This window comes from Pelodiscus sinensis, chromosome 21, assembly GCF_052426305.1.
Source record: "Pelodiscus sinensis isolate ZL-2025 chromosome 21, ASM5242630v1, whole genome shotgun sequence".
Taxonomy (NCBI): domain Eukaryota; kingdom Metazoa; phylum Chordata; order Testudines; family Trionychidae; genus Pelodiscus; species Pelodiscus sinensis.
This window is the reverse complement of record NC_143072.1, coordinates 19,830,376-19,856,662: the sequence shown is the minus strand read 5'-3', so window position 1 is coordinate 19,856,662 and position 26,287 is coordinate 19,830,376. Positions and strand designations below refer to the sequence as shown.

General features: G+C 44.8%; 1 protein-coding gene across 9 annotated transcripts in view; it reads right to left on the bottom strand.

Moving 5' to 3' along the window:
* The window catches only part of ACACA (acetyl-CoA carboxylase alpha), a 237,340-nt gene that overhangs the window by 39,544 nt on the left and 171,509 nt on the right, over window positions 1-26,287 (bottom strand). For all 9 annotated transcript variants that reach the window (XM_075904774.2, XM_089772238.1, XM_089772236.1 and 6 more), the window contains 5 exons: window positions 22,208-22,304; window positions 19,405-19,501; window positions 18,075-18,210; window positions 4,122-4,299; window positions 735-847 (listed from right to left, as the gene is read on the bottom strand). In XM_075904774.2, coding sequence (XP_075760889.2) covers window positions 735-847; window positions 4,122-4,299; window positions 18,075-18,210; window positions 19,405-19,501; window positions 22,208-22,304 — 621 coding nt within the window. The remainder of the gene's footprint in view (window positions 1-734; window positions 848-4,121; window positions 4,300-18,074; window positions 18,211-19,404; window positions 19,502-22,207; window positions 22,305-26,287) is intronic.

Here is a 26,287-nt window from a genome sequence, read left to right as displayed (position 1 = left end):
ATAGAGATGGCAAAGAAACTGTTAAAGAGCCCAATCCCCTGAACGGGATGTATCTGATATTAAATGGATGTTGCTGCATAGTTTGTATTTTTGTTTTTCAGGTTTGAAATGTGCTTTGGGACCATTTAAAATTAAAGGCACTTGAATAATAACACAAACGTTTCAGATTATGGTCACAGAGCAGCCTAACTGTGTAGCATTTGAAGTTAGGAGGTGAAAAGTACTTATCTAGTTGTGACCGCAGAGGGGATATATGGAGGTAGCTATAATTACTGGAGATAAAAAACCAGCCCTGACACTAGGTTTTACCCACAGGTCACAAATGTACTGGACCAGACCCTTGCTTATGTCAATTTTATACCAGATGAGGGTCTGTCCCACTAAGTTTTTAGTGAGAGGAGCATGCTTAGAGAATTAACCTCAGGGTCAAAATACCTTCATCGTTGTTTCTTGGGAAACTCATCAATTTTTTCAAAGAAAAAAGAATCGACTAAAAAGATACTAGCCACCCACACGGCATGCTATAGATGCACATGAAAATAAAAAAATATCATTCTACGCAAACACATAAGACTTGTCTCATCTGGTATTCCTCCCAAATTGAATGAGAGTAAATACAAATTATCATTAATTTGATAAAATGACTCAGTGCCCCCTCTTTAAGGTCCATGAACATTCATTAGGATTTTAGCTCACTGGATGACTGATATGCCAATAATAAAGTCTAGACATACCTAGTCGCTCTGCCAGACGACTGTAGATTGGGTCCACTCGTCTCATTGTTTTTACCAAATCTTTCCTGCGGAATTTGATTTCTACTGTCCCTTCTGGTTCCAGAACTCCTCCTCTGAGCAGTGATGAGAAGAGAAAAGAAAGGCACTTTCAGATCATCAGATAAGGAAAACAACACACACACACACACACACACACACACACACACACAAGTGGATTGGTACCATTTGTTGTCTAGAAAGTATGTAGAAAGAGAAAAAGCTATTGTTTACCTAACACCAAACTGAATGTACATAGGATGCGCATAAAGCCGTACAGAAACATATCAATCTAATATGATTTTGTGCAATTGGATACCGATAAATAACATTTGGAACTCCTGTAGCTCCCTTCAACTTAGGCTCCAAAAGTCCTTTTCCAAAAGGTAGGTAAGTTTTGTGAAAACATCTGGTTCCCTCCTGCCCCCCAAAAATTCGCATTGCAGAAGCTACCTGTTTCCCAGGTTGAAGACACATGATTTGGAATCCAGGTTTGACAATGTAGACACAAGCTACTTTACTTTCAAGTGAGAGAAGAGAAACGAAAGGTCAGTGGAGAAGCTCTAAGGAGTGGAGGTGGTTGGGGGAGATGCATCATACTGGCCATACCGCTGAGCATCAGCACGGATAGGATCACAGACTATACTTGCCCAACAAGCTTTTGCAGCCCAACAACTCCTCACTAAGCTACACGCTGTTGTGCAAAAATCCTTAATTCTCGCGTCCAGCAAAGCTGCAGATGCGGCAAGTCTACACTTGCCCTGGCACCATGGGATCAAGCCGGGGCAGCAGCATACGCACCTTTGCACGTAATTACTCAGACTGTGTTCTCAGCATGCACAGCTGTCAGTGCAAGACACAGCTGGGAATGCACTATTGGAAATATAACCTCCTAGAAATCACTGCAATCGATTTCTCGTGTGGCAGAGTTATGAGCTAAGCAGCACAAAGCAGTCAAGGGGATTTGGCTTGCAGGGGTTTGTGAGAATCTTTTCAATGTCAGGTTGTGTTGGGCGGAAGTGAAGAGAGGGGTAGAACTGGTCCTGTAAAAAGAGTAACAACAAAGGGCTATTGCCGCAGATATATCCTTCTAAGTGGGATTTACAGACAACACTACAAGTACCGTAAGTTAACATGTGCCAAGGGATGTGATCATGATGATGATTCAAAACACCTTGTACTCTTATAGACCTTCCATTCTGGCATCTCAAGACCCTTTCCAAACAGTAATTAATTAAGCCATGTGACACTCCTGTGAGGCACGTTACAGAGAGTAACTGAAAGAGACATGAACGGATTTGTTCAAGTCACAGAGTGTCGGTGGCATTGCCAGAAACAGACCCAAACATCTAGCTTAGATGCTCTTGCCGTCTAGGACTAAAAGCCTCATTTTTTCCTGAGACTGGCTTCAATGGGAGGGAATAGTTTGGGGAGGCTCCAAAGTGAAGTCAATAATGCGCCATCTAAAGAAGGTCTCTGAGGGATCCAAACTGAAGTCAACGTGTCATCTACTGGTCTCTGCTTTGCCTTTTCATAACTGAAACACGCTGAGGGGAGTTTGCACAACCCCGGGCTGCATTAACAAGAGCTCTCGCTGTCCTGATCAACCTGGCCTTTCCCAGTTTAGAGGGAAAAGACACCCAAATAAGCCCCTTCCAAGTTCTGAGATGCAAAGTACAGAAAACGCAATTCTCCGAACTCTAGATATAGAGGAGAAGCAGTGGCCAAGTGACAGTGGGTTTCCCCATATGACCTTTTCACTTGTTTGTATACAATCGGAGAAACAGGCCACCTGCCAGGCCAATTCACCACCACATCATATATCCATAGGGAAGGGAATATGTAGGCATAATCAACGGAGCCCTTTAAGGGTGTCCTAAATTTGCTCAACTCCCAACGACTTGTGATGGCAAAATTCGTGGGCGACTGCTCTACACTAAAGAGAAGGTGCTTCTTCCAAGGAACACATCCCAAGTCAGCCAAAGCTGATTCACTTTTGGGAGTGAATTAAAAATGGTGTCTCAGTCAGTCCTTACTGCGGGACACAATGCACAAGGAGGTAAACTGGTCAGTTGGGGCGAGGGGAATGACTCAGCCTGTGAATAAGCAGAAAGCTCAGTGCTCACCCATCTCTATCACAATGTGAATTGCAGCTGCCCCCACTTTTGTAAGTGGACCCCAGAGAGATACATCAGTGGAATTGCATAACAGGGTCACATCAGAATAATAATGTTATTTTCACCTTCAGATGTTAGTCTATTTTCCAATCTGCCCGGCTATTTTCATATCACATGGCTGACCGGATCATGTAGATTACAAACTGAAATCAAACATGGCCCGGTTCTCTCGAGTGCTTGAATTGCTTTGCTCTTCCTTTCTGTAGCAGAACCTCACCTATGTCCTCTTTCCCGTGGTTGCCACAAGTAAAAGGGGGAGGGATAGCTCAGTGGTTTGAGCATTGACCTGCTAAACCCAGGGTTGTGAGTTCAATCCTTGAGAAGGCTATTTAGGGATCTGGGGCAAAGTCTGTCAGGGATGGTCCTGCTGTGAAGGCAGGGGACTGGACTCGGTGACCTTTCAAGGTCCCTTCCAGTTCTAGGAGATAGGCATCTCCATTCATTCATTTAAAAACGCCTATGCTAAGACCATGGCACTATGCCATCATAGGTCATCCTGTTTATATTAGAAATTGGTGGGCAGGATTGTTACATCCCTCCAAATCAGCCAGTAGCTTCATTTCTTTTTCAGAGTCTAGAAGGCCTGTTTTAAAAAAAGTCACTTCCAGTGGTTTACAATTTTATTCCCAGGAATAACAAATACCGTGCATGTTGCACCATTAACAAATACCATGCATGTTGCGTCTTAAGAGACATGTGAACAAGAGATGCACAACTGCCTGTTCGTAGAGTTGAGTTCTCAAAATGAAGCCGAGTTATTTGTGCTTGCAAAGTTGTGGCCAGTTATTTCCAAGTGAAAAATTGTGGGTGCAAAAATCAGAGGGTAAGGTGAAGCCTTTATGTCAGGGTCTCAAAATGCTTTACAAACTTTAACTAATGAAGTCCCACCCAACCTTCAGCAGCTGATAAAGAGAAGTTAAGGGACTTGACAAAAGGGAGGGAGTCAATGGCAGAGTCAAGAACCAAAGAGTCCTTACTCTCAGTGTCTTGCTCTAACCATTAGACAACAATCCCTTCATTCATGTTTGGTACAGCCAGAAACCAAACCAACCCCTCTCCTTTACAAAGGTAAGAAGCACATAAGATGTGCCTTGCAACAACAAAACGATGGCTTACTTACCTTGGAGCAGCGTACGGTATAGAGAAAGGGGTAAAGTTAAGTGAGTTGCTTTACCTGCTGTCTCGATCTGCATACATCTCCATGTGTCGAGGATTAATGGTGGGATCAATCACTACCCAGGATCCTCCTCTCAATTCAGCTTGAGGTGGGATGTAAACAAGCACTGGCTGTCTGTATTCTCTTAGGCCATCCACAATGTAGGCACCAAACTTCAGCACTTGGTCATACATGTCTGGGAAAAGGACACTATAGTTTAAGTTCTTTATCCCCTCCAATTTTGCGCAAATCAAAAAACAACTCAGCATTTCTGCTATTCGATTCCTAAGGGGCTCCCCTCAGCCCCATCCACAAGCCCTTCAGGGCATTACCTGGACTGAAAAGAAAGCACTTAAGTTTGCAAAATAGGACGGGAGTATCTGCAAAGAAGCAGTTGATTGGAGATATCCAGACCTCTCTTCTGTCCCAGGCTAAGCTGGGCAAACCAGGGGGATAGACGTGCTCATGCTGTAAGAGCACTTCAACACACAGCTTCAATCTATAACTCAAGATTTTGCTTTATTCCTCTTATATCCAAATCAGTTCATAGACCCCTATTCTGGGCTTTGTGCTCAACATACCCAAGTCTCACAGTGAGCCTTAGAAAAGGGTGCACCCCAAGGGTATCCTACTAAAGTCAATGGATATTTCTGGATCCTCAGCAATTCTAAGTTCAGGCCAGACAGATGCCAAAATACAAACTTAGGTGCCTAATTTTAGACCCCTGAGTTTGAAAAGTTTGTCCACATACCAGATATTATGCGACTAAAAGTGAGCGAGCGCGTGTGGGCGTAGCAGCACAATACTTTGTATATCAAAGAGTGCAATTCATTTTTTTTCCTCTGGAGCGTGAAAAGTATCGTCCTCCATTCCTTAAATCCAGAACAGCTGAAGGAATTTTGCTCAGACTGAACAACAGTGGTTACACCACCAGGTAGAGCCAATGCATGGAAAACATCAGCACCAGAGGCGATTTAAAAGATAGTGACAAAGTGAGAGGAGTTTATCCTGGAAACAATTAGGCAGCCACAAGTGAACATACTGTTACACACGGAATCACTGACTCCATAGAGATAGAAAATTTCTACTAGGGTCACCCAGTCCATTGCTGTCAATGGAGTGCATTTCCCAGTGCTTCATAAGGCTTTGATTTGGAAATCCCAAACTTGTAGATTTCCCCCACTTCTTAGGGAGACCATTCAACAGCCTAAGGGATGATCTTGTCGGGGATGTTTGCATGGCATTCAGCATGGGGTTTCCTCTATTAGTTTCACACGGTTACTCCCTGCATCATACTACATAATCTCTGCCCCTTCTTGGTGCATGAATTCTTTAATGAGTTGCATACTCTTTAGTCATTGCTTAGGTAAGCTACAAATTCTCGCCCCTTTCAAATGTTTCCCTTCTACTACAGTCCTGTCAAGCCCTTTGATCATTTTTCTTCTTCTTCTCTGAACTCCTTCCAATTAGTCAATAACTCAGTAGTGTCATAATCCTCCAATATAACTAGTATTCCAGGTGCTGCTGCAGACTAGGGATGTAAGCAACTAGTCGACTACCCAATAAGTCTAGGCTTATTGGGTAGTCGAGTGACTACTCAACTAGTCACTTCCCACCCTCTTGCGGCCTCTGTATCAGAGGCACCCAAGGTGGGGGGAGCAGGAGCTGGCGCTGCGGGGAGCGGGCTTAAAATTTGGTTCCCCCAGCATGGTCTTTGCGGGATGCAGAGGCGCAGCAGGGAAAACGGTGCAAGCGGGGACCGAAGCAGTCCCTGCTCATGTGGGTTCCCCGTTGTGCCTCTCCCGTTGAAATGCACAAGAGCCGAGGGAAGCGCTTGTACATTTTAAAAGGCAGAGGTGCAGCAGATAGCGAGTGCCCCCCGTATCGGCTAATCGAGTAGTCCATGGAAATTCCACTGACTACTCAATCAGCTGATGAATCGAAATTTAACATCCCTACCGCAGACTAGAGCAATAAAGCGAGGAAGTTTACCTCTCTGCTCCATGACAACGCCTTTCCTGGCTTTTGTAAGAGTCATGTGACAGGCTATATGCTCCCATCTGTCTTGGGTTCTTATATAAGCTCCATCACTGAAGCATCCGAGTCACTACACCATTTTTTGGATGGATTTATTCTCACAAGAGCCCTGGGAGCTAGTTCCCCTTTGTAATCGGTGCTTCTCTGAGGATGATACACACTCAGAGATTTGCCTAAGTTCACCCAGGAAGCTTATGGGAGAGTAGGGAGTTGAATGCAGGCCTCCCACAAACACCAAACTAGCACCTTCATCACGGGGCTTCTGGGGTCTTAGAATCGTAGAATCCCAGGGCTGGAAGAGACTTCAGGAGTCGAGTCCAGCTCCCTGCCCAAAGCAGGACCAACCCCAATTAAATCATCCCGGCCAGGGCTTTGTCAAGCTGGGACTTAAAAACCTCTAGGGATGGAGATTCCACCCCCTCCCTAGGGAACCCATCCCAGTGCTTCATCACCCTCCTGGTGAAATAGTTTTTCCTAATATCCAACCTAGACTCCCCTCGCCCCCCACTGTAACTTGAGACCATTGCTCCTCGTTTTGTCATCTGTCACCACTGCGAACAGCCTCTCTCCATCCTCTTTGGAACCACCCCCATCAGGTAGTTAAAGGCGGCTATTAAATCTCCCCTCACTCTTCTCTTCTGTAGACTAAACAAGTCTAAATCCTTCGGTCTTTCCTCAGAAATTAAAGTTCTTCAGCCCCCTAATCATTTTGGTTGCCCTCCGCTGGACCCTCTCCAATGCATCCACATCCTTTTTATAGTGCAGGGCCCAGAACGGGAAACAGTAATCAGATGTGGCTTCGCCAGTACCAAATAAAGGGGAATAATCACTTCCGGAGATCTGCTGGCAATGCTCCTATTATGCACTCTAATATGTCATTAGCCTTCTTGGCTACGAGGGCGCACTGTTGACTCATATCCAGCTTCATATCCGCTGTCATCCCCAGGTCTTTTTCTACCGAACTGCTGCTTAGCCAGTTGGTCCCAAGCCTGAAACAGTGCTTGCGATTCTTCCATCCCAAGTGCAGGATTTGTCGAACCTCATCGGATTTCTTTTGGCCCAATCCTCCAATTTGTCTAGGTCACTCTGGACCCTGTCCTTGCCCTCCAATGCATCTCTCTCTCCCCCTAGCTTAGTCTTCTCATATGTACCCACATAGACACCAAAGTACTCGCCACATGAGGTCACGGATCATTCTCTGCCCTCCTCACAGACACTAACCTTCCCCCCTCACCGCCACCTCTATTCTAAAATGGGATTTGTCAATTTCACACGCATTCACTTTTTTGATTGTATCACTTTGGTATATATGGTTGTGCCGATTTTCTTCCACATATTGATCTGAGGAAGTGGGTCTGGTCCACGAAAGCTCATCACCTAATAAACTTATCTTGTTAGTCTTTAAAGTGCGACATAGTTTTGCCTTTTGTTTCTCCCACACAAAGTTCCTTAAAATCCTTATGAAAGTCCAACCACTGCTGAAAGGAAGAATGATCTATTTATTCCCTGCTGGTATACATGCGACTATACAGAAATGCTAATAGAGGGGGAGGGGAATAAAAACCCAACAATACTCCAAACTCTTCATTTGTCCAGAGAAGAGAGACCTCGAAAAGAGTGACAAATTTATTACTAATTATGCAATTACTTCATTATGTAGTGCTGGTAATAAACCACTTGAAGTACTTTCAACTAATTCTAGTGTTAAGAAAATAATTGCTTGATTCCAATTATTTTAACTGAATTAATTCTTTGCTAGACTTTTTTTTATTAGTGCGACATAATAAAATGATTGTGTAATTAGCAATTCATTTTTCACCCCTGCCAAGAGTCTCTCTCTTACTTGGACTAAGCGTGGGAGGAAAGGAGTAGCACTTGTTCAAATTGGGGAGGTGAATGAGGAATGGTGAGATGGAGGGAGAGAGAGCGCACAATGTATGCTCGCTGCGGAGGGTCTTATTTAAGGCTTGACTGAAGAGATCAGAAGGGTCCATGGAAATTGTGCTGATGAGTGCAAGTAGGACCAGGCCTTTAAACCACCTAGAGACATGACCTTCAGAAAAAAAAAATTCCTTCGCTGTCTCTGACTCCCTTTTTTGGTCCCGTGCATTAAGTATATGAAATGCAAGTGCACCCATTTCTTCTGGAACCGCCTCAACTTGATATTGCTCATCAAGCTAATTCACATCCAACGTGCAAGGACCCATTTACCTACATCTGCCCCACACCCAAAACGCCCACCAAGATAGCCAGGTACGCGACATTCCCACTAAAATCAATGGATTCAGCACTGAGCATAGAGAACTCCCCAAGTCAATCAACTTTGTACTTACTGAAGCCAAACTTCTACTGGAGTACCGGGAGTTTCGGGTCCATGGAGAATGTATCACTTTGCCTGTTACCTGTTCTGTTTTTAAAGTGCCCTTCTAATAACGATCTATCTCCATGGCATCTTTGTATCTGATTGGCTACGAATGGAGCCACTTACACGGAAATACTTCAAATGTTTACCGAGACTCTGCAAAGCGAGGAGTGGATGAAAACGGCACCCCACGCAGACTGTGGGAACTTCACTTCAGTGCTCCTCTTACTAAAGGCTTCCCCAACTAATCAGGTAGAACTCTTTGTTGGGAGGCAACAGCTAATATAGAGCCCGTCACTGTATACGTAAAGGATTGATTTTTCCCATGTGCACTTCGCGTCGCATTTAATCTGCCATTTTTGTTGCCAGTGCACCCAGTTTTGTGAGAGCCCCTATTCCCAGATCATTTCGGACTCTGCTGAACAGTCTTGGTCCCAATATAACTCCTCAGGGTTCACATTTCTCCATTGTGAAAACTGACCATTCATTCCTACCCTTTCATTCCTACCCTTTCACCCAATTACTGCTGGTCCACGGACCTTCCCACTGATCCCATAGCTACTGTGTCTCCTTGAGAGTCTTTGGCAAAGGACCTTCTCAAAGGCTTTCTGAAAACCCTGCTATGCTATATTGAGTAGATCAGTCGTTCCCAACTTTGTTTGTACCGCAGACCGGCAAACCCATTCACAAAACTTTTGGTGGACCAGTAACACTTTATTTGCATATTTGCAAAAAATAATTTGCATTTTTGTGTAAAATCATTAAGATCAGAGCTTGCAGATATCTACACCACCACATGGCGGCTGCCAGAGTGGAAGCCAGCTGCTGTGCGGTGGCTCAGGGAGCTGGGGTGTACCCTAGCCCTGGCCCCCAAAGCCACCACAAACAGCTGGTTTCAAGTGCAGCAAACGCCCATCACGTGCCCGGGGTATACACCAGCTCCGGCTCTGATCTCAAAGCAGCTGGCACGGGCATGGCCTAGCAGCATGCTGCAGCCCGGCAGCCAGCGGTTCACAGCCTGGCACCGGTCCGTGGACCAGCAGTTGGGAACCACAGGACTAGATCACCCTGCCTAAGCCATATCCTTGTTAACTTGCTAAAAGAATTTTAATAGATTGGTGATGCAGGACTCCTCTTTACAAAATAAGGTCTGCAAGATCTGGTCCTTTGCCATGCTAGAACAATCACTGGGATGCCTCATACAAGCCAACTGAAATCAATGGACGTGTCTAGAGTCTAGTGCCAATGTGCAGCAGGGGAAACTGAAGCATAATTTACATTGTTACAGAAAAGGTCGCCAGACTCTCTCATATATTGAACAATAAAAAAATATTTGCACTTCTAGAGCACCTCTCATCCTAAAGTCCTTTGCAAACACACTTACCTAAGCTGAACATCATCAACGTTCTAATACCGACTAGCACGCTTACCACCGCTGACCGTGGCAGGGGGTTGAGGGCCCTGTCTGGGGGGGTGTGGCTCCCTAGGAGGGGAGGGATTTGGGTCTGCGCCCTTGTCAGGTGGAGGTTGGGGGCTCTGTGGGCTGGCCCCAGCCTCCAGCTGCCCCCGCTCCTTCCTGCAGCTGCTCCAGGGGGCCTTCCTGGGGGCAGTGGCACCCCATCCTGCAACCTGTTGGGGAGGCAGTGCTTCAGGAAGCCCGGCCGCCAGCAGTCCCCTCCATCCTGTAGCCTGTTAGGGGGGCAGCCTCTGAGGGTCTATCCAGACTCCATGGGCTGCCCCTGGCCTTCAGGGTCCCACCACCTGTAGGCTGTCTGTAGGAGATGGGTTCTAGGGGCTGCCTCCAGCCTACAGTCTGCTGAGGTGTAGGTGAAGCTCTGGGGGCTGCCCCTGGCCTCCAATGGCCCCACTGCAGCCTGCTGGCTGTTTGGGGAGGAGCGAGGCTTCGGGGGTTGCCCGCTCCTCCAGGGAGTGCCCCCTTCCGTCCTTCAGGCTCTCCGCTAGGGAGAGGGGTGGGGGACAGGGACAGGTTTTGGATTTGGGCCGGGGGGTTCCTTACCCAGTCTGCTGGCAGGCAAGATGGCCGCTCTCTTTGTGCTGCAGCTTCCCCCAATGGCCACTCTCAGTATCGCATCCCTCCTCTCTGCCCCCTCCCTTTCCAGGTTATGGAAAATGGTCCCATTCCCAGCACTTCCCGTTTTCCAGGCACAACCAAACTCTGACCCTGGTTTAAGCTAGGGGAACAGGAAGCTGCCTACCAAATCTGGTGGTCCTATTATGATTTAGGAGGAGTTCTTGAATAAATGGACTCAGACACACAGAGGGACGCACTCTAAAAGATATACAGAGATTGCATTTGAGTATGAAAGCATAAAACATTTACCACACTATGATAATTCTCTTTATCGTGGTATTTGCAGTATTCTGTATTCTTAAAATGGGAAATGCTGCAAATTTAACTACTGCAGATGACAAAAGGTGGCAGCTTTTAAAGATGCCCAGAGATCTGTGTTTTCATGATTCTGGCAGTCCTAATAGCTTGACAGATTAGAAACTGTAAAAACAATTATTACTGTACCTAACATACTGATTCTGGTTTAAAATGTACTTTGACAAAGAGCAAAAGGCTGATTCAGAAATACGGAGAGTTTTGCTGAATACATGAGCAAAGACCAATTAAAAAAACCTGGAATTCCTCTGTTTAACTTTTTAAATTTTAAAACAGATGCGACTTCTTGGCCACATTTCAGTCCAATATTAATTCTAACCTGCAACTCGCAAGCCACTTGACAAGCAGTGAGGATCGGAGATATTTTACAGAACTTTGAGAAGAGCAGTGCTGTTTGCTAGGCAGCATGCTATTCAGCCCATGGAACATGCACTTTCCCATTCAATATCTAGGAGTTTACCTGCAGTGTGTGTCTGCATCTACTATATACAGACATAAAAATGGCCAGAAACTGTTATCATGACACTAAGTGTAAATATTGGCAATCAGATGCATCAAGCATGCTAGAAAGGCTGCAGACAGCTTTTTGCATTTCTGTAATGATGCCCTACTCCCTCGAAGCTGGAACAGATCTCATCAGCTTGGCTCGATTACCAGATAGGACCTCAAGGTAAACACCAACCATACACCGGCGGCATACACATAATGTACCTCATAAACCCATTAAACATAGGCAGTACTGTATTTCAACATCCAGGTAATCAGAGATTTAAAATGGCCTTTTCATTCTAGTTGAAGTTTTCAATAAGATTTTTTTTTTTTTTTGTTATTTATGACTGGTCCCAGGGAAAAAAAAAAAATAAGTGTAACATGAAAAACCAACCGAGAGTGACCCTGTAGCACCAGCAGTGATGCAGTTTAATATCACTGGGATTTGCATCCTATCAAACTATTCATGCTGCGTCTGAGACCCTGGTGCTAATTTCTAGTAAATTTCACGCTTGATGTCTCACTGTTGTGGGTCATTGCCGGTTCGTCTAAATAAACTGCTTCCAAATGGCTCCTCCATCTAAATATTCAAGCCAGTTTTTATAATTTAATTTTGCATTATGCTGAATAGCCTTCCGGCCAGAGAGAGCTCGTTGGGGAAACCACCAATACCATTGTGATATGCCTTTATTTATTTTATTTATTTATTTTACTGCTTGAATTAGACCGCCTAGGCCGACTAGTAAAGAGGTTCCCCCCCCCAACTAATGTCAATTTTCAGCATAGCAAGAGCTGTCTCTAATCTTTTCCTACTCATTACACACAATTTTGGAGTCATTTTACCCACAGTGCAGTCGGCTCCTGGCAGTGTGTGTGTGTGCACTGAGGGGTGGCATAATTGTTTATTTTCCCTCCCTGCATAATCCCCAGCCAGCATTGAAACCAAAACTGCAAACACCTCCCCAAGCGATGGCGAAACTGACAAGAGACTGAGACATTCTACCCAGATCCTTTTTACACGAGATAATATCGAGAAAACACCCTGACTTATTGGTACATCAAAATGGCTCTATTCTTTGCCCTCCCCCTCTTGTGCTGCGTTCTCCTTCTCCAAGTTTATTTGCAATAGCAATAAGCAATATGCAAACACAAATATCGGGCACTTCTGCTGTTTGGCTCCCCAGCCTGGGCCCTGCAGTCCTGATTCCAAAACTAAATTCAGTTTGCACGGGACAGTACTACCAAAGGGCAGGTCAAAGAACATGGGGAGATTGGCATAAGAGCAATAGCTTAGTAAGAGTACAATTCTACGGCTTCTTCCTCAAGAGGCTCTCTAAGTGCTTTACGAGCATGAATTCAATCTCCTTGCAACAGAGGAGAAACTGAGGTACCCCGGTTGTGAAGAGGCAGAGACAGAATGGCAACTCAGCTCTTTTGAGTTGCAACCAGTGTGTCTACAGTGCCATGTGCGCGTAAAGTGCTGCTATCTTTTACTTATTTACATTTTACAGCATCAACCTCCCATTCTCTGCAACAATGAAAATCGTCGTATCTGGTCCAAAATTCTAATGGAGGGAATATTAATGGAGCAGCTTCATAGTGTTCAAACCACATGAGCTGCCACCACTGTTGGCAGAATCAATTTGGAGACAAACCTCAATATGACAATAATACAATATGAAACGATCAACGACAAAGCTGCCTGAATGGCAGCATATGCAGATACATTTTTTAAACCGGCCCCATCCTACAGCTGTGAGGATCTTTCCAAGTGGTAGGAGTTTCCTAAGATTAGGATTTAATTGGTCTAGATTAGTAACTAACAAAATTTACATTTTCTAAGCTGCTGTTAAAATCCAATGACCCATTTTCAGGGCTAATGATCTCTGTAACTGGTTAGGAGGGTATTTTACAAACAATGCAACGCTGTTTATTCTTAACAGAACTTGCATTGCAAGTTGCACATTGCATACCCTGAGTTATTTCTGTTACCACCCAGCTGCCTGCAAAGAATAGCAAGGAACAAATGAAGCCCTATCAATCCCACGTTGTCAATCAAGATATTACAACCAGGTAAGCCATTCCTTTCCTCTTTCAGGCTGGACAGCAAGCAGAACTGGATTATTGGCCTAGCTATGCAGAGCATTACTACTAAGGAAGTATCTGATTGAACTGAGTTGGTTGTTTTAACTATTACACAAATATTTCAGATTAGTAACCAAGGTATAAGGAATCTAAAAGGGTAAATCTTCATTAATGTGCACAAGTAAAGATAAAACTCTATTATTGGGGATTTGGCTAGCCTGAAAGCCACATAATGTAAACGAGTATTTTTTTACCTGTGTACGACTCTCCCACAGTCTGCACATGTACCATAGACAATGAAAATCAATTCTGTCCCTTCCAAGTTTGCACTGATGGAACATCTGGCTTGCAAATACTTCATGACAACTTGTCCTTGCTTTAAAATCAGCATTTTCAATGCAATTCCCCAGAACAACAGGAGAAACGTTTTTATTAAACTAATGTTTTAGAGCATGCGAAGTTGTCACATTACTAAGGACTTGTTTACACTGGAGCGTCTCACTGAGCTAAACTGTGCCAAGACAAGTCAAGGTTGACCTGGACACAGACTGTCTACACTACGGGGGTTGCACAAATGTAGCTATGTTGGCATAAAAAAAACCCCAGTGTAGATATGGTCTAGGAGTCAAATCCATTGTAGACAAGGCTGAGGAGTCTAGAATCCACAGCAATGCACCCTACATAACCACTTGTAAAGAACACGAGAAGGAAACGCCAACTCCTAAGCAATGACTAGACAGAGGTGGGAGGTGCAGCAGCCCGAAGAAGGTACTTCTAAAAATGGACTGCAGCTGATTTTAAGGGCCAGTAAAAACCATGCTTGGAAACGCAGACCAGGGCTTCTCAACACGTGGCCCGGGGGCTGTTTGCAGCCTGCGGTGCGGTTTGGGTTTATGTGGGGTTCAACACACGGCCTGCAGGTAGAAGCCAAAACAAAAAGGCAGTCCATATACTGGTCTTCTGTTGAGATGTGTTTTAGTAGTTAAATTCCTGGACTGTCATTGCTCATTAAAAGTGCTGTCAAATAGGTGGAAATTGGGTAAATAGTGCACTTTAATACTATCAGCACAATTGACTTAATCGGGGCCTGTGAGTTGTATAGTCTTGCCTTACTCTTTGTATTCATGCCCATCAGTGTGAAAGAAGCTATTTGCATATATTTGCATGCATATGCAACCACACTTAAGCTGCGGCCCTTGGCATGTGCTGTGAGTATCATTGTGGTCCTTGGGGTTTCCAAAGTTGAGTAGCCCTGCTGTAGACCATACAGCAAAAGTGACAGCAGCTCTCATTAAGATTAGTAAATGAGGCTAAATATCTCAATTATTTTAGATCCAAGGGGAATAGGTATCAGATACCTTGAGACTTTCCAAGGCAAATCCATAGAGTTTGGGATAATTATGCCTGGTGTTGTCTTTGCTACAGTTTCATATCAAACAAAAATTCCAACCACGTCATTGGATCTGACTGTTCCCTGACTCCGTTCCCAACGGTTCCATTTTGTGGAGCAGAGCCATAATTGTGTTCTATAACCTAGCTGAAATTGGGCACATTTCCTAGACTTCCATCTGGAAATGACCTGGAACGTCCTACAACCGTGGTCACCAACAGGTCGATCGCGAGGAGTCCTGTCTGCCCCGCCCTCATTGCCCTCCCACCCTCGAGAAGCCTCACTACCTACCTCAAGTGAAAATGGAGGTAGTGTCGGCTTCCCGGGGATGGACAGAAGTCCCGCAGCTTAGCACCACTTCCGGCGATTCTGGAAGTGTGCTAGCTGCTCTGCCGGGTGTACTGTGGGAGGCAACATCAGCTCCCTACAATGCACAGGAGGGGTAAGTCAGCCCCAGGGGAGGTGTGCGCGGGGGGCGGGGCCTGGGGAAGGCACACGCACGGCTTCCCTGCACCGGGGGGGCTGGCACCGGGGCAAATGCGCGCGGGGCTTCCCTGTGCCGGCAGGGGGAGGGGGGTCGGCCCTGGGGCAGGCACGGACTGGTTTTCCTCGGGGGAGGGGAGGGGAGGGGAGAATCCTAGGAGGACGCAGATGCAGGGGACTCTCTGCCTCCACTGGCACCCCATTCCCCAGCTACAGAACTGTCCCCACTCCCCTGTCCCCAGCTACAGATTGCTGTCCCCACTCCTGTCCCCACTCCCCGAACGCTGTCCTCACTCCCCTGTCCTCAGCCACAGAATGCTGTCCCCACTCCTGTCCCCACTCCCCGAACGCTGTCCTCACTCCCCTGTCCTCAGCCACAGAACTCTGTCCCCATTCCTGTCCCCACGCCCCGAACTCTGTCCCCACTGGCACTCTGTCCCCTGCTGCAGAACCCTGTCCTCTGCCCTCCCAGCACCCTGTTCCCTCTCCCCTGCCCCCAGCCACAGAACTCTGACCCCACAAAACGTATAATTCTAAATGCTTCATTTTAGATTTAAATAGCATGAATAAAAAACAGACCGTTTATTTCATAACTATAAACACGTGATTTAAATTTTATATATTGCATAATTTAAAAATAAACTTTATCGGAGTGTGTAAGTAAGGGCTGGGGATAGCAAGTGATGGACAGGAGGAGAATAGAGAGAGCGGGGCTTCAAGGAAGGGGCAGGGGTGGTAGATCTTCGCCTGTTCTGAGATTTAAAAAGTGATCTTGGGTGTAAAAAGGTTGGAGACCACTGCCCTACAATATAGATTGAGAACGTTGTAAGGACAACAGCGGACAATCTTGATATAATCAGGCCCTCGAAATCATCTGAATGCAAGACATCTGTGCATAAAACACAGCCTCATTTAAAAAAAAAAAACAACCTCAGATGCATTCACAGCATCAATTGGTCCAAGCCTCAAAGATTAACAGACCTACAGAAATACAAGGAGCCCTGTGGCACTGGACCTTACCACATCAGCCACACCATCAGGGGCTCATCCACTACACATCTACTACCGTGAGATAGGCCATCATGTGCCAGAAATACTCCTATGTACATTGGCCAAATCGGACAGTCTACGCCAAAGGTTAAATGGACACAAATCAGACATCAAGAAAGGTAACATACATAAACCAGTGGAACACTTTAACCTCCCAGGGCACTCAGTAATGGATTTAAAAGTAGCCATCCTGCTACAAAAAAACCCTTCAAAACCAGGCTACAAAAATAAAACCCAGAAGAGCTGCAAGTCATTTGCAAATTTAACACAATCAAATTAGGACCAAACAAGGATTTAGAGTGGTTCTCACAACAAAGGCAATTTTCCCTCTCTTGCTATTCACACCTCCCCATCAGCTGCTGAGTGAGATACATCCACCCTGAATGAATTGGCCTCCACTTGATGCACAACTCCTTTCTTTTGACATACGAGCACATCTATATAACCTGCCTCTATAATTTCCACTCCAATGCATCTGATGAAGTCGTTTTTACTCACGAAAGCTTCTCTTTCTATATATATATTTCAGAGTGTATCAGCCTGTGCGTCTATCTGCGAGTCTGTTTGTTCAAGAACTCCTAAACGGTAAGAGATAAGACCACCAAATTTGGTAGGCAGCTTCCTCTTCTCAGAACTTAAAGGCCAGGGTATGGTTGTGCCAGGACAACAGGAAGCCCCGGGAAAAGGACTGTTTCCATAAAAAGCAAAGGGAGGGGCTGCTGTTTGGAGGGACGCAATAGGACAGTGGCCACTGGCGGCAGCGAGCCCACAGGGGAGAGCTATCCTGCAGAGCGTCCAATGGGAGTTGCCATACCACCAAAGGAGTGGTCAACAGGGCTGGGGCTCCGCCATCTTGCCTGCCAGCACACCAGTAAGTAGCCCCCTTGTCCCAAACCCTCCCCCGCACGGCCCGTGGCCGCAGCACTGAAGGGTGGCTGAGGGGAGAAAAAAGGCCCCTTGTGGCTGGAATGGGTTTGAGGTGGGGTGGGAGAGAACATGTCCCTGGGGGCTGAGGGAAACCTGGGAGGAGAGAACAGATCACTGTAGGCAGGAAGTCACCCCTCCTCATCTCCCAAACCTCACTCTTGCACTCTTTCCACCCCTAGCCTCCTGCACCCCTCTAGCCCTCCTGAAGGACCTGGGTAATGCCGGGTAAGTCTGCAAGTGCCCAAATGAATCTGTTAAGTCTTTAAGGTGCCATGGGACTCCTTGTTGTTTGTGCAGATACCAACTAACATGGCTTCCCTTCTGAGTCTAGACCTACAAAGTTACCCCGCTTCATAAGAATTCTGTAAGGCAAGACCAATTTGCCTTCCAGATTCCTCCAGTCAGCTCTTGTCCACATTGTGTAAGAGAGCTAGGCTCCAGGCCACAACCACAGAAGATGAAGCAGGTGTCCTACTACCGAGGTCTGCGTGAGCTACTAGGAGAAGGTAGGTGTGCACTGATTACACAGGACTACTAAGAGACGAAGCTGCTCTCTGCTATAACAAATGTCAACTGGGGAGGAAAAAAAATACCTGTAATTCTGAGGGGAAGTTGTTGTCAGTTTGAGCATCTCTCACAACCTTTAATTCTGCATCCCCATAAGAACAGTTTGTTGCTCTTAGGAACCAAACAGCCCGTCATCCCCACCACATGAAAATATATCCAGGGTTTGATAATCACCTTTCATTCCACCAGAAAAGCCTCTCCAGTTGGCAAAGACCATCAGAGGGAGCCCCTCCCGGTTAAAGTCTTTGATCGCCTGAGCAGTCTTGAAGGCAGAGTCTGGGAACCACACCTGACCAGCCTGTTGGATTATCTGTTGGGGGGGGGAAATGGGTAAGACTTGAATGGTTTAACAACGAGAGAGTTACTATAAGAAGAAAACAGATACAGCAAGAGCGGGAATCTGAAACCAATGCTGACAAGCGTACCAACCCGTTATAAATATTACAGATGCACTGTGAGAATGACATGCAAAGGAACGAAAGGGCACCTCCTCTAGGGGTACATCTACACTGCAAACTTATTTAGGAATAAGCTTTTCTGGAAGTTCTTATCCTTATTTTGAAATACACAGTCCACACTACAGGGAAGCCTCAAAATTAGTGCCAGGCAGGCTCTCCTAATGTAGACGTGATATCTCGACTTAAGAGCCCCAGGAGGCACTGGGGAGGAAGAACTTTAGAATGGCCCTGGAAAAGAGCTATTTCAATATAGCAGCAGTGAAACGTCCACACACACCCTCTTCCAAAAAAGCTTTTTCGGAAAAGTGCTCATTCCTCGTGGAATAAGGTTTACCAATGTCAGAAAAAGCCATCCGTTATTTCGACTTTCTTTCGCCATAACGCAATTGCAGTGTGGATGCTAGTATTGTTTTAGGGCGTAACGGCCATTATTCCGGGAAAATGGTGCAGTGTAGACGCACCCTATGAGTTTACAAAGTAAGATGCTGATCCTGCAACTGACTTCACGTGAGCAGATCTCTGCGTGCAGAGAGCACTCCATGGACTTCCGGGCACTAAGTGAGAAAAGGAGGCAAAATGATCATTAAGGAGGAGGAAGCAGGAGGCAAGAGGGGGAAGGTAGAGAAAAGGAGTGGGAACATTAAAAAAAGCAGCAAGAATTTCAGAAATGGAGGTGTCATGGCCAGAGGGGGAGGAGGAGGATTTTTGCTTCCTGGGTTTTCTGATTCTCAGATTTGTGCTTCAGCCAGAAGATTATTCCCTTCTCCCAAAAGAGAGCAGGGTCGGCTCCACTAGAGATAAGCCATCTCCTGCCTATATATTTGCTATAAACCTGACTGTCTCTCTGTACAGAGTTAGCCAGCAAAACAGCACATTCACCAGCTCTAGCCGCAGCATATTAACATACGGACAGAGGCCGATCGGTGCCTTGTCTTCCACCTATATTATATGGGGCCAATCTTCCAATAAACACAAAATATCCAAAGAGGCAACTGCAGAGAATGACTTTATCCACATCCCAACATATGGTCAACAGCAAAACATGCCTTGGCCTCAGAGTCCAGATTTGCAGGATCCGCAGGGATACTTAGCTCCACCGTTCTGGTTTCTACAGCAACTACTCCGACAGGTATTCCTCCAAGTCTGAAAAAGGAGGAGACACATCAAAACCCATGTATTTTATCATTCAACAACTAGTCATTTTTTCTACTCTTGAACCAAAACGCTCGGAAACAAAAACAAGTGACAAAATGCAAATAAACGGAAGCTGAGGCAGTCTGGTCTCTCTGAAGAGCCCAAGCATGTGGCTGGATCATGCTGGATTTGCCTCTCTGAGAATAAGACCTATTTATAAAAGTAACACTGTACCTCCCAACAAACCAGGGCAGGACAAACAAAAGCCTCGCATTTTAAACTACGTGCGTGACAGTTATGCAGCGGCCCAGGGCTGCATCTCTCCTCACATGCCACCATACAGATGTTCAGAACACCTGGCTTAAAATAGGAAATAAAACCTTGAAGGCCCAGCCTTCTGAGCTCCCCCTTTACAATCACAATGATCTTGCTTCCCACTACCAGTTGATCAAAACCACTATAATGCCACAGGTAATATAGAAGACTGCATATCCCATCCACCCCAATTGCCCTGCACACTTTACAAGGACCCCCCCGAAAGGGAGGAATGGTGATGGGCAGAAGGAATGTTAGTGTTTTATCTATTAACCTTCAGATCTGCTGGGCCATTGCAGGAAGTGGGGGGTATAATGGAGACTGGCATATGAACACAAAGAGGCAGGGTAGTGTGTGTATGGGGGAGGGGCAACGCAGCCTCACTCTCCATTCAGTCTAACAACTTTCTAAAACAAAAGGCATCTGCTTGTGGCAACAGCTGCTTGCAATGGCTTCATGATGTTGCACGAAGGAGAGTCCCAGCAGAGACGACCCCTCTACTCAGCCATCTCAAGTTGGATGACAAGCACCCCAGACACCAAAGCGACACGGCCGATGTGCGCTAGGGGGGTTGAAAATATTCCTATTCACAATGATTAAGAGTCCAGCTGGAAACTCGTAATTGCAGAAGCCGTCTTAAATCGGTAACTTATAACGTCTATATTAGGGCCCATGTGACCTAATAAAGAACATCTTTAGCCAAGTATTACAGTTATTTATTGAACTTGAAAACAGCTCAAAACAACTTCTGTTTTCCATTATACTTCATATAAATTTCATCTGGCTAGCACATGAAGATGCTACATCTTGTTTTATAGTGTGTCCCTGGACAAGTTGCCCTGGAATAATAAAAGACAATTTACAGCCAACAGCACACATATTCCAAACATACATACAAAAGATGAGTTTTGGCAGCACTTACAGGAACAATCCCAGAAGACTACATTCATATTTATTTTTTCAAAATGCCACTGGCTTTTGAAAGAAGTCAGCTCCATTTGTATTGTGTGTAGGAGACTGCGTCCAACAGAGCTCAGAACGTATCGGATGAAAAGAAGGTAAAAGTGAAGGCAAGGATATTCCTGAACAAAGATGGACTGGCTTCGCTAAATAACTGATTTTGTCTAGGATGTTTGTCTACCTGTACAGCTGTTAGATGATTATAACACTTTGCACTTACATAGAAGGATTATTAAAGAATCTTACACAGATTAAATTGGAGGGGTAGGTTTTGGTTTTTATGCACATTTTCTAGATGGGAGAAACTGAGGTATGGAAAGATTTCAGGATTTCCTCAAGGCCAAACAGCAAATCAGAGGCTGAACCAGCGGGAATTCTTGCTCCTAGTTCTCTGTTCTCTCTAGTAGAAAATATCCTTGACCAGAGCTGAGAGGGAAATTTATGAGGACTGGTTCCTGTGCCACTGCTCTTAGCACAGGATAATACTCCATCCATTTGGAGCAGCTTTATTTAGAAGGGAAACAGACAAAGAAACACACAATGCCACTGATTATTTTAATGACGACAATGACAACAACAGAAGACTCAAATTCTGGGCCTAAATGGATGAATCGTTCTGCAAGATTTGCCATCTGATGGCTTTTCCTTCTTGGAGCATGAAGGTGGAAGAAGCTACTCTACTGAAAGAGCTACAAAGGCTGGAATTATTTTCAAGTCTGGGATCTAAATCTCAAATGAACCTGGTGTGTTTGAGAATCTCAAGCCAGGTGCCACTTGCCACAACGATAAGGGAAAGTGATTGTCCTAGAGAGGAAGGCGAGCACCAGATGCAAGTCCCCAGGGCCGCGTGTCTTTGCAATGTCGAGCTAGACTGTGATCAGTCTTGGCAGGTGCTAGTTTGGAAAACGCGGCAGGTTTTTCTATGCTGGGATCACTGCTGAGTGACTCACTTTTCAGAGAGGGTAATAAAATGTAATAGAAACTTCAGTCCTACTTGGAAATAATAAGTAGGCATCCCAGCAGTTTGCAGTTTCTTCCAGTCTACTTCAGTTATAGCTGGACCGTTTTTGCAAGTCAAATGTGGTTGTGAATCAGTATAGTCCTCCGACTACTCAAAATTACGTCAGAGCCAGAATGGGAGCCCTCTCTCCTACGATATATAGTGAAAAGGTGTGTCCTTGAAAAACCCCCTCTTGCCCACCCACGTATACTTTTCCCATGCAACATTATAGAAAGTGAAAGTTATCTAGCATCCTAGGTTAGACGCAAGGAATTATCAGGACATGCTCAATTCACGGAGCAGAGAGGTGTTCTGCTGAGGATTAATTTGTTAGACACATACATCCTCTCCCCAGTTTTGGCAGAATGTGTCAGCACAAACACAAAGCATCAGTAAAAGCTAAATTTCTACAAAGGTCTAAAAAGCCTGTGGATACTTACCTAGCTCTGCCAACCACAACTGTTTGTGCCCAGGGCTGCATGATCTCTAGAAATGATCCATTGTCAAAGAAACCACTTAACCACTGGCCTTTTTGCACTACAAAAAGGAAACATCAGAAAGAGAGGGGAAAAGAATATAAAAAGCAGTCAAAATTGTAGCAAGACTCTAATTTAACAACTTGAGGCTGGGCTGGTGAGTTTTTCCTTTTTTTTTTTTTGGTCTGTTTAGTTTAAAAAACAGATTATAAGGGAGCATTAGACTGCGAACATTTGTCTGCCTTCAGTCATCATGTCCTATTTCATTTGCTAGTCTGCATAAAGAGAGTCATTTATCAGCAAAGGCATCATTTATTGTTAAACGATGGGGTTTAGATAGCAGAGGGACTTTGCATGCTTTTAAATAAATAACTCTGGGTTTTTGAAGACACTGCAAACATTTGTCAAAAGGCAGCCAAGTCATTAAAGACATTGTTTTTCAAAATGCCTATTTCTATTTTAAAAACCTAGCTTACAATTTTCTTTAGATTCTGCCAAAAAGGATACAGACAGACACACTTAAGAATAAATAAGCTAATGATATTTGAACATTAGACACTGCATTTGTGGGTCTGCCAGACATTCTGTTGATTCAGTCCTATTATTTCTCCACTACGTATGGCCCATAAAGCGAATCCTTGCTCTACTAAAGATATACTACATAGTATGCGTGTTCGTCCCACGCTCCTCCAGATGCTATAGAAAACAATAGCTGACATACTAGATCAGGCTCTCTGTTCAAGTCCATTTCCCAGTAAACAGTGACGGCCAATGCTTCAAAGAAACAACTCTTTTCTGATCGGGCTCCTAGAGAATTGTGCAATGCTGAGGAAAAAGAAATCCTTCCTGACCTCTGAAGAAAATTAAGCTCATGCCCTGAAGCATGATTACCTTGACTACGAACTACACATAACTGGTTATAAAGTTATCTGGTGCTCAATAAGAGGAATCCATTCTCTTCCTTAATTCTCTCCTAGATCAGTGTCTGCAACAGACTGATCGTACACCCTGGGTCAAGCAGCATACATGTTGACTGGCATAGTATGTGCATTTAAAGCAGTTGATGATCATGTAGCAAAGAGCAGGACCTTCAGTAACTCCTGCAATCACAGGGGATTAAAGTATATTTTATGTATATCATTTAGAGACCGTTCTTTGATTCTCACCAATGTAATATCTGCCCGTCCCTTATTACAAGGGGAGGGGGGTGAGCCTTGTTGCTACACATCTGCAAGGCAGAATGCAATACCATTACCTGCATTCTACAGCGTTTAAGTAACCCAGCTCTCCTGGTTCTAAGTCCTGTGCTGTCACCACAAGACTACCCTTTCTTCCTGCCTTTATCACATTTCTATGGACAGTCATCAAGCCAAGCACTTCCAGAAACAGCAAAGAAGCTGTATCCTTTTATGACTCACAAGACTTGTACTTGCCTGTGTAAAAATAAGGGCAATCAAGGGTCAGGTTTTAGGGTGCAAGGGGCAACAATGCACCATTATTAGAGGATGGGCCCTAGATGCAAAGTTTGGACCCAAATCTACCTTCCGAACACAGATGTCTAACACTGGATATGGGCTGACTGTGACATTCAGCTCTGCATTCATGTTAAGTCCAGGGTGGTGAAATCCAGGATTTTAGTTAGGGCCATCTCTAATGAGCAGGCAAGGGCGTTATGGAGGGATTTGACTTCTCTCTGTTCCTGGCCACCACCAGATTCAACAGCAGCAAAAGACATGAAATTCACAGAGGTCACCGCTCTGGTTTCTGCAGTCCTCCAGACAGTAGAAGCTGCAAGCACCACGTTATGGCAGTCAAGATACTCCACCCACCTAGGCAATACAGATTACTTTGCGGGTAGCTGCTTTTTACCTAGCCCCCACAAAGCTTGTACCAGAACACAACCTCTCAGCTTTGCCCCTTGGCACGCAGCTTCTGAGCAATGCTTTAATTTGAACAAGCACCTCTGCCTCTGCAAACCCAAGTCTAAAACCAATTAAAAGTGGAGATCCAAGCGAGCTAACCTCTGCTGACTTAAACAGGATGGAGAGTGTTTTATCAAGACCAAACTTGTAATTACTGTGTTCTACATTCCTTGCCTCCCTGGCCCCACTGTAAAATGTGACCATCCATTTCAAAATTATCTCTTTATCATGGGCCCAAAGCTGATCGTTTAGATTCTGGCCTCGTGTCGGGCGTCAGTTTGAAGAATATCACAGCACTATCTTCTCTAATAAATGGCTTTAACTTTTCACCTAAGAGATATCTGCTTTAACTTATCACGGAGAATCATCTGCTTTCCTTAACGCTTCCACTAAATTAAAATCTGAAGTCACTCGATTTGGAAGCTGGTGTTAGCTGCACTCAGACAGCTGGATGAATTACTGGAGAGATGATGAAAAAATATTATCCAAAACCGGAAAACTTAGTTTATCACAAATCTCATTTTATCCCTCAAAACTCATTAATAACAGCAGGGATAATGGTCACCTAGTTTGTGGCTTGTACGCACATCTCTTGCACGCCTCCAAAAGGGAGCGGCAGGGGTTCGAGCTTTTGCAATGGTTCCAATCCAATTATTTTGTGAGGTCTGCCAAGCTAGTTAGAGATGGATTCCTTTATGATAAAGGCTTTTATCTGGGGGGCTTTACATAACAGAAATGGGACAATTCCCTAATTATAAAAGGCAGCTCTGCATTGCAAACATGCTCTTTTAAGTACTCAGAACTTACATGTGTGGGTCAGCTTTGTTTAGGTCTTTTCAAATATGTTTATTTCATAATCTCTTAGATTCCCCTCCTTGCTCCAACACTTTCACTTTCCTTTCCAACAGTAACATGCCCATGGCTTCCTGGTTAGTTACAGAAGCAGAGGAGAATATTTCCAGTCCAGAAGCAAACCTGGGTAGCATCAGGGTCATTTTTCAAACTCAAATGTATAATGTATATTGCAATAAATAAATAATCAATCCAGGGTGTGGTAGCCAGTTTGCCAAGAGGACCCATGACACATTGAGATCAAGGCCAGGCCTTTCATCTCACAAGGCATTTTCTTTTTAATCTTAAAGGAAATAAAATCAGCCAAGACATCAGGGCTAAGTCCACGAGAAAATGTCATGTGGAATGTCTACTCCCGATTGCCATTCAAACCCCAACTGCTCTCAGATGTGTTCAATGCAGAATGTAAAGTAAAACCATTCTATTTGGGGGAAGGTGAAACAAGGAGAGGGGGAAAGAATTATGCACAATCATTAGGGAATTTCACAAACACAAGTAGAACCAGTACAAACTTTCAAACGACCTACATGACTCCGAGGGGTAGCTTTGTGAGAGTCTGTAACTTCAAAAAAACAGAAACCCCCACAAATGAGTAGTCCTGTAGCCCTTAAACTAATAAAAATGTATATAGTATCATGGGGTTTCATGGGCAAAATCCACTTCTGAAGAAGTATCACGGAGGTGCTTCTGAAGAAGTGGGTTTTGTCCACGAAAGCTCATGATATAGATTTGTTAGTCTCTAAGGTGCAACAGGACTATGTGTTTTTTTACATGACTTCAACACCAAAGTCCAATTTCAGAACGGACTTATGCATTTGAAACCTCTGTATGATTGAAAGTCAATGAAACCTGGGGCCTGTCTACACTTCAAATGCTATAGCAACGCAGCTGTGCTGCAACACTGCTTCAGTGTGATCACTCATCAGCCACAGGCAGAATCCACCTCCAAGAGGTCTACCTAGCACTATCTACACTGTGGGTTAGATGTTCAAAAGCATCAGGGAGTAGCGGAGTTACAGACTAACTGGAAAAACTTAAACAACAAATAGTCTAGCAGCACCTTAAAGGCTAACACCACATGCAGATGGTATCATGAGCTTTGTGGGTACAACCCACTTCTTCAGATGAATGGAGCATTAAAGTCCAGATCCAAGGATAAATAAGGGAAAGCGGAGGGGGGGGGGGGAGGGGAAATGAATTAGAGTGTTCAAGTTACAAAAAGTTCTTAGCTTCTTGTAATTTGAACACTCTAATTCATTTTTTTCTCCCT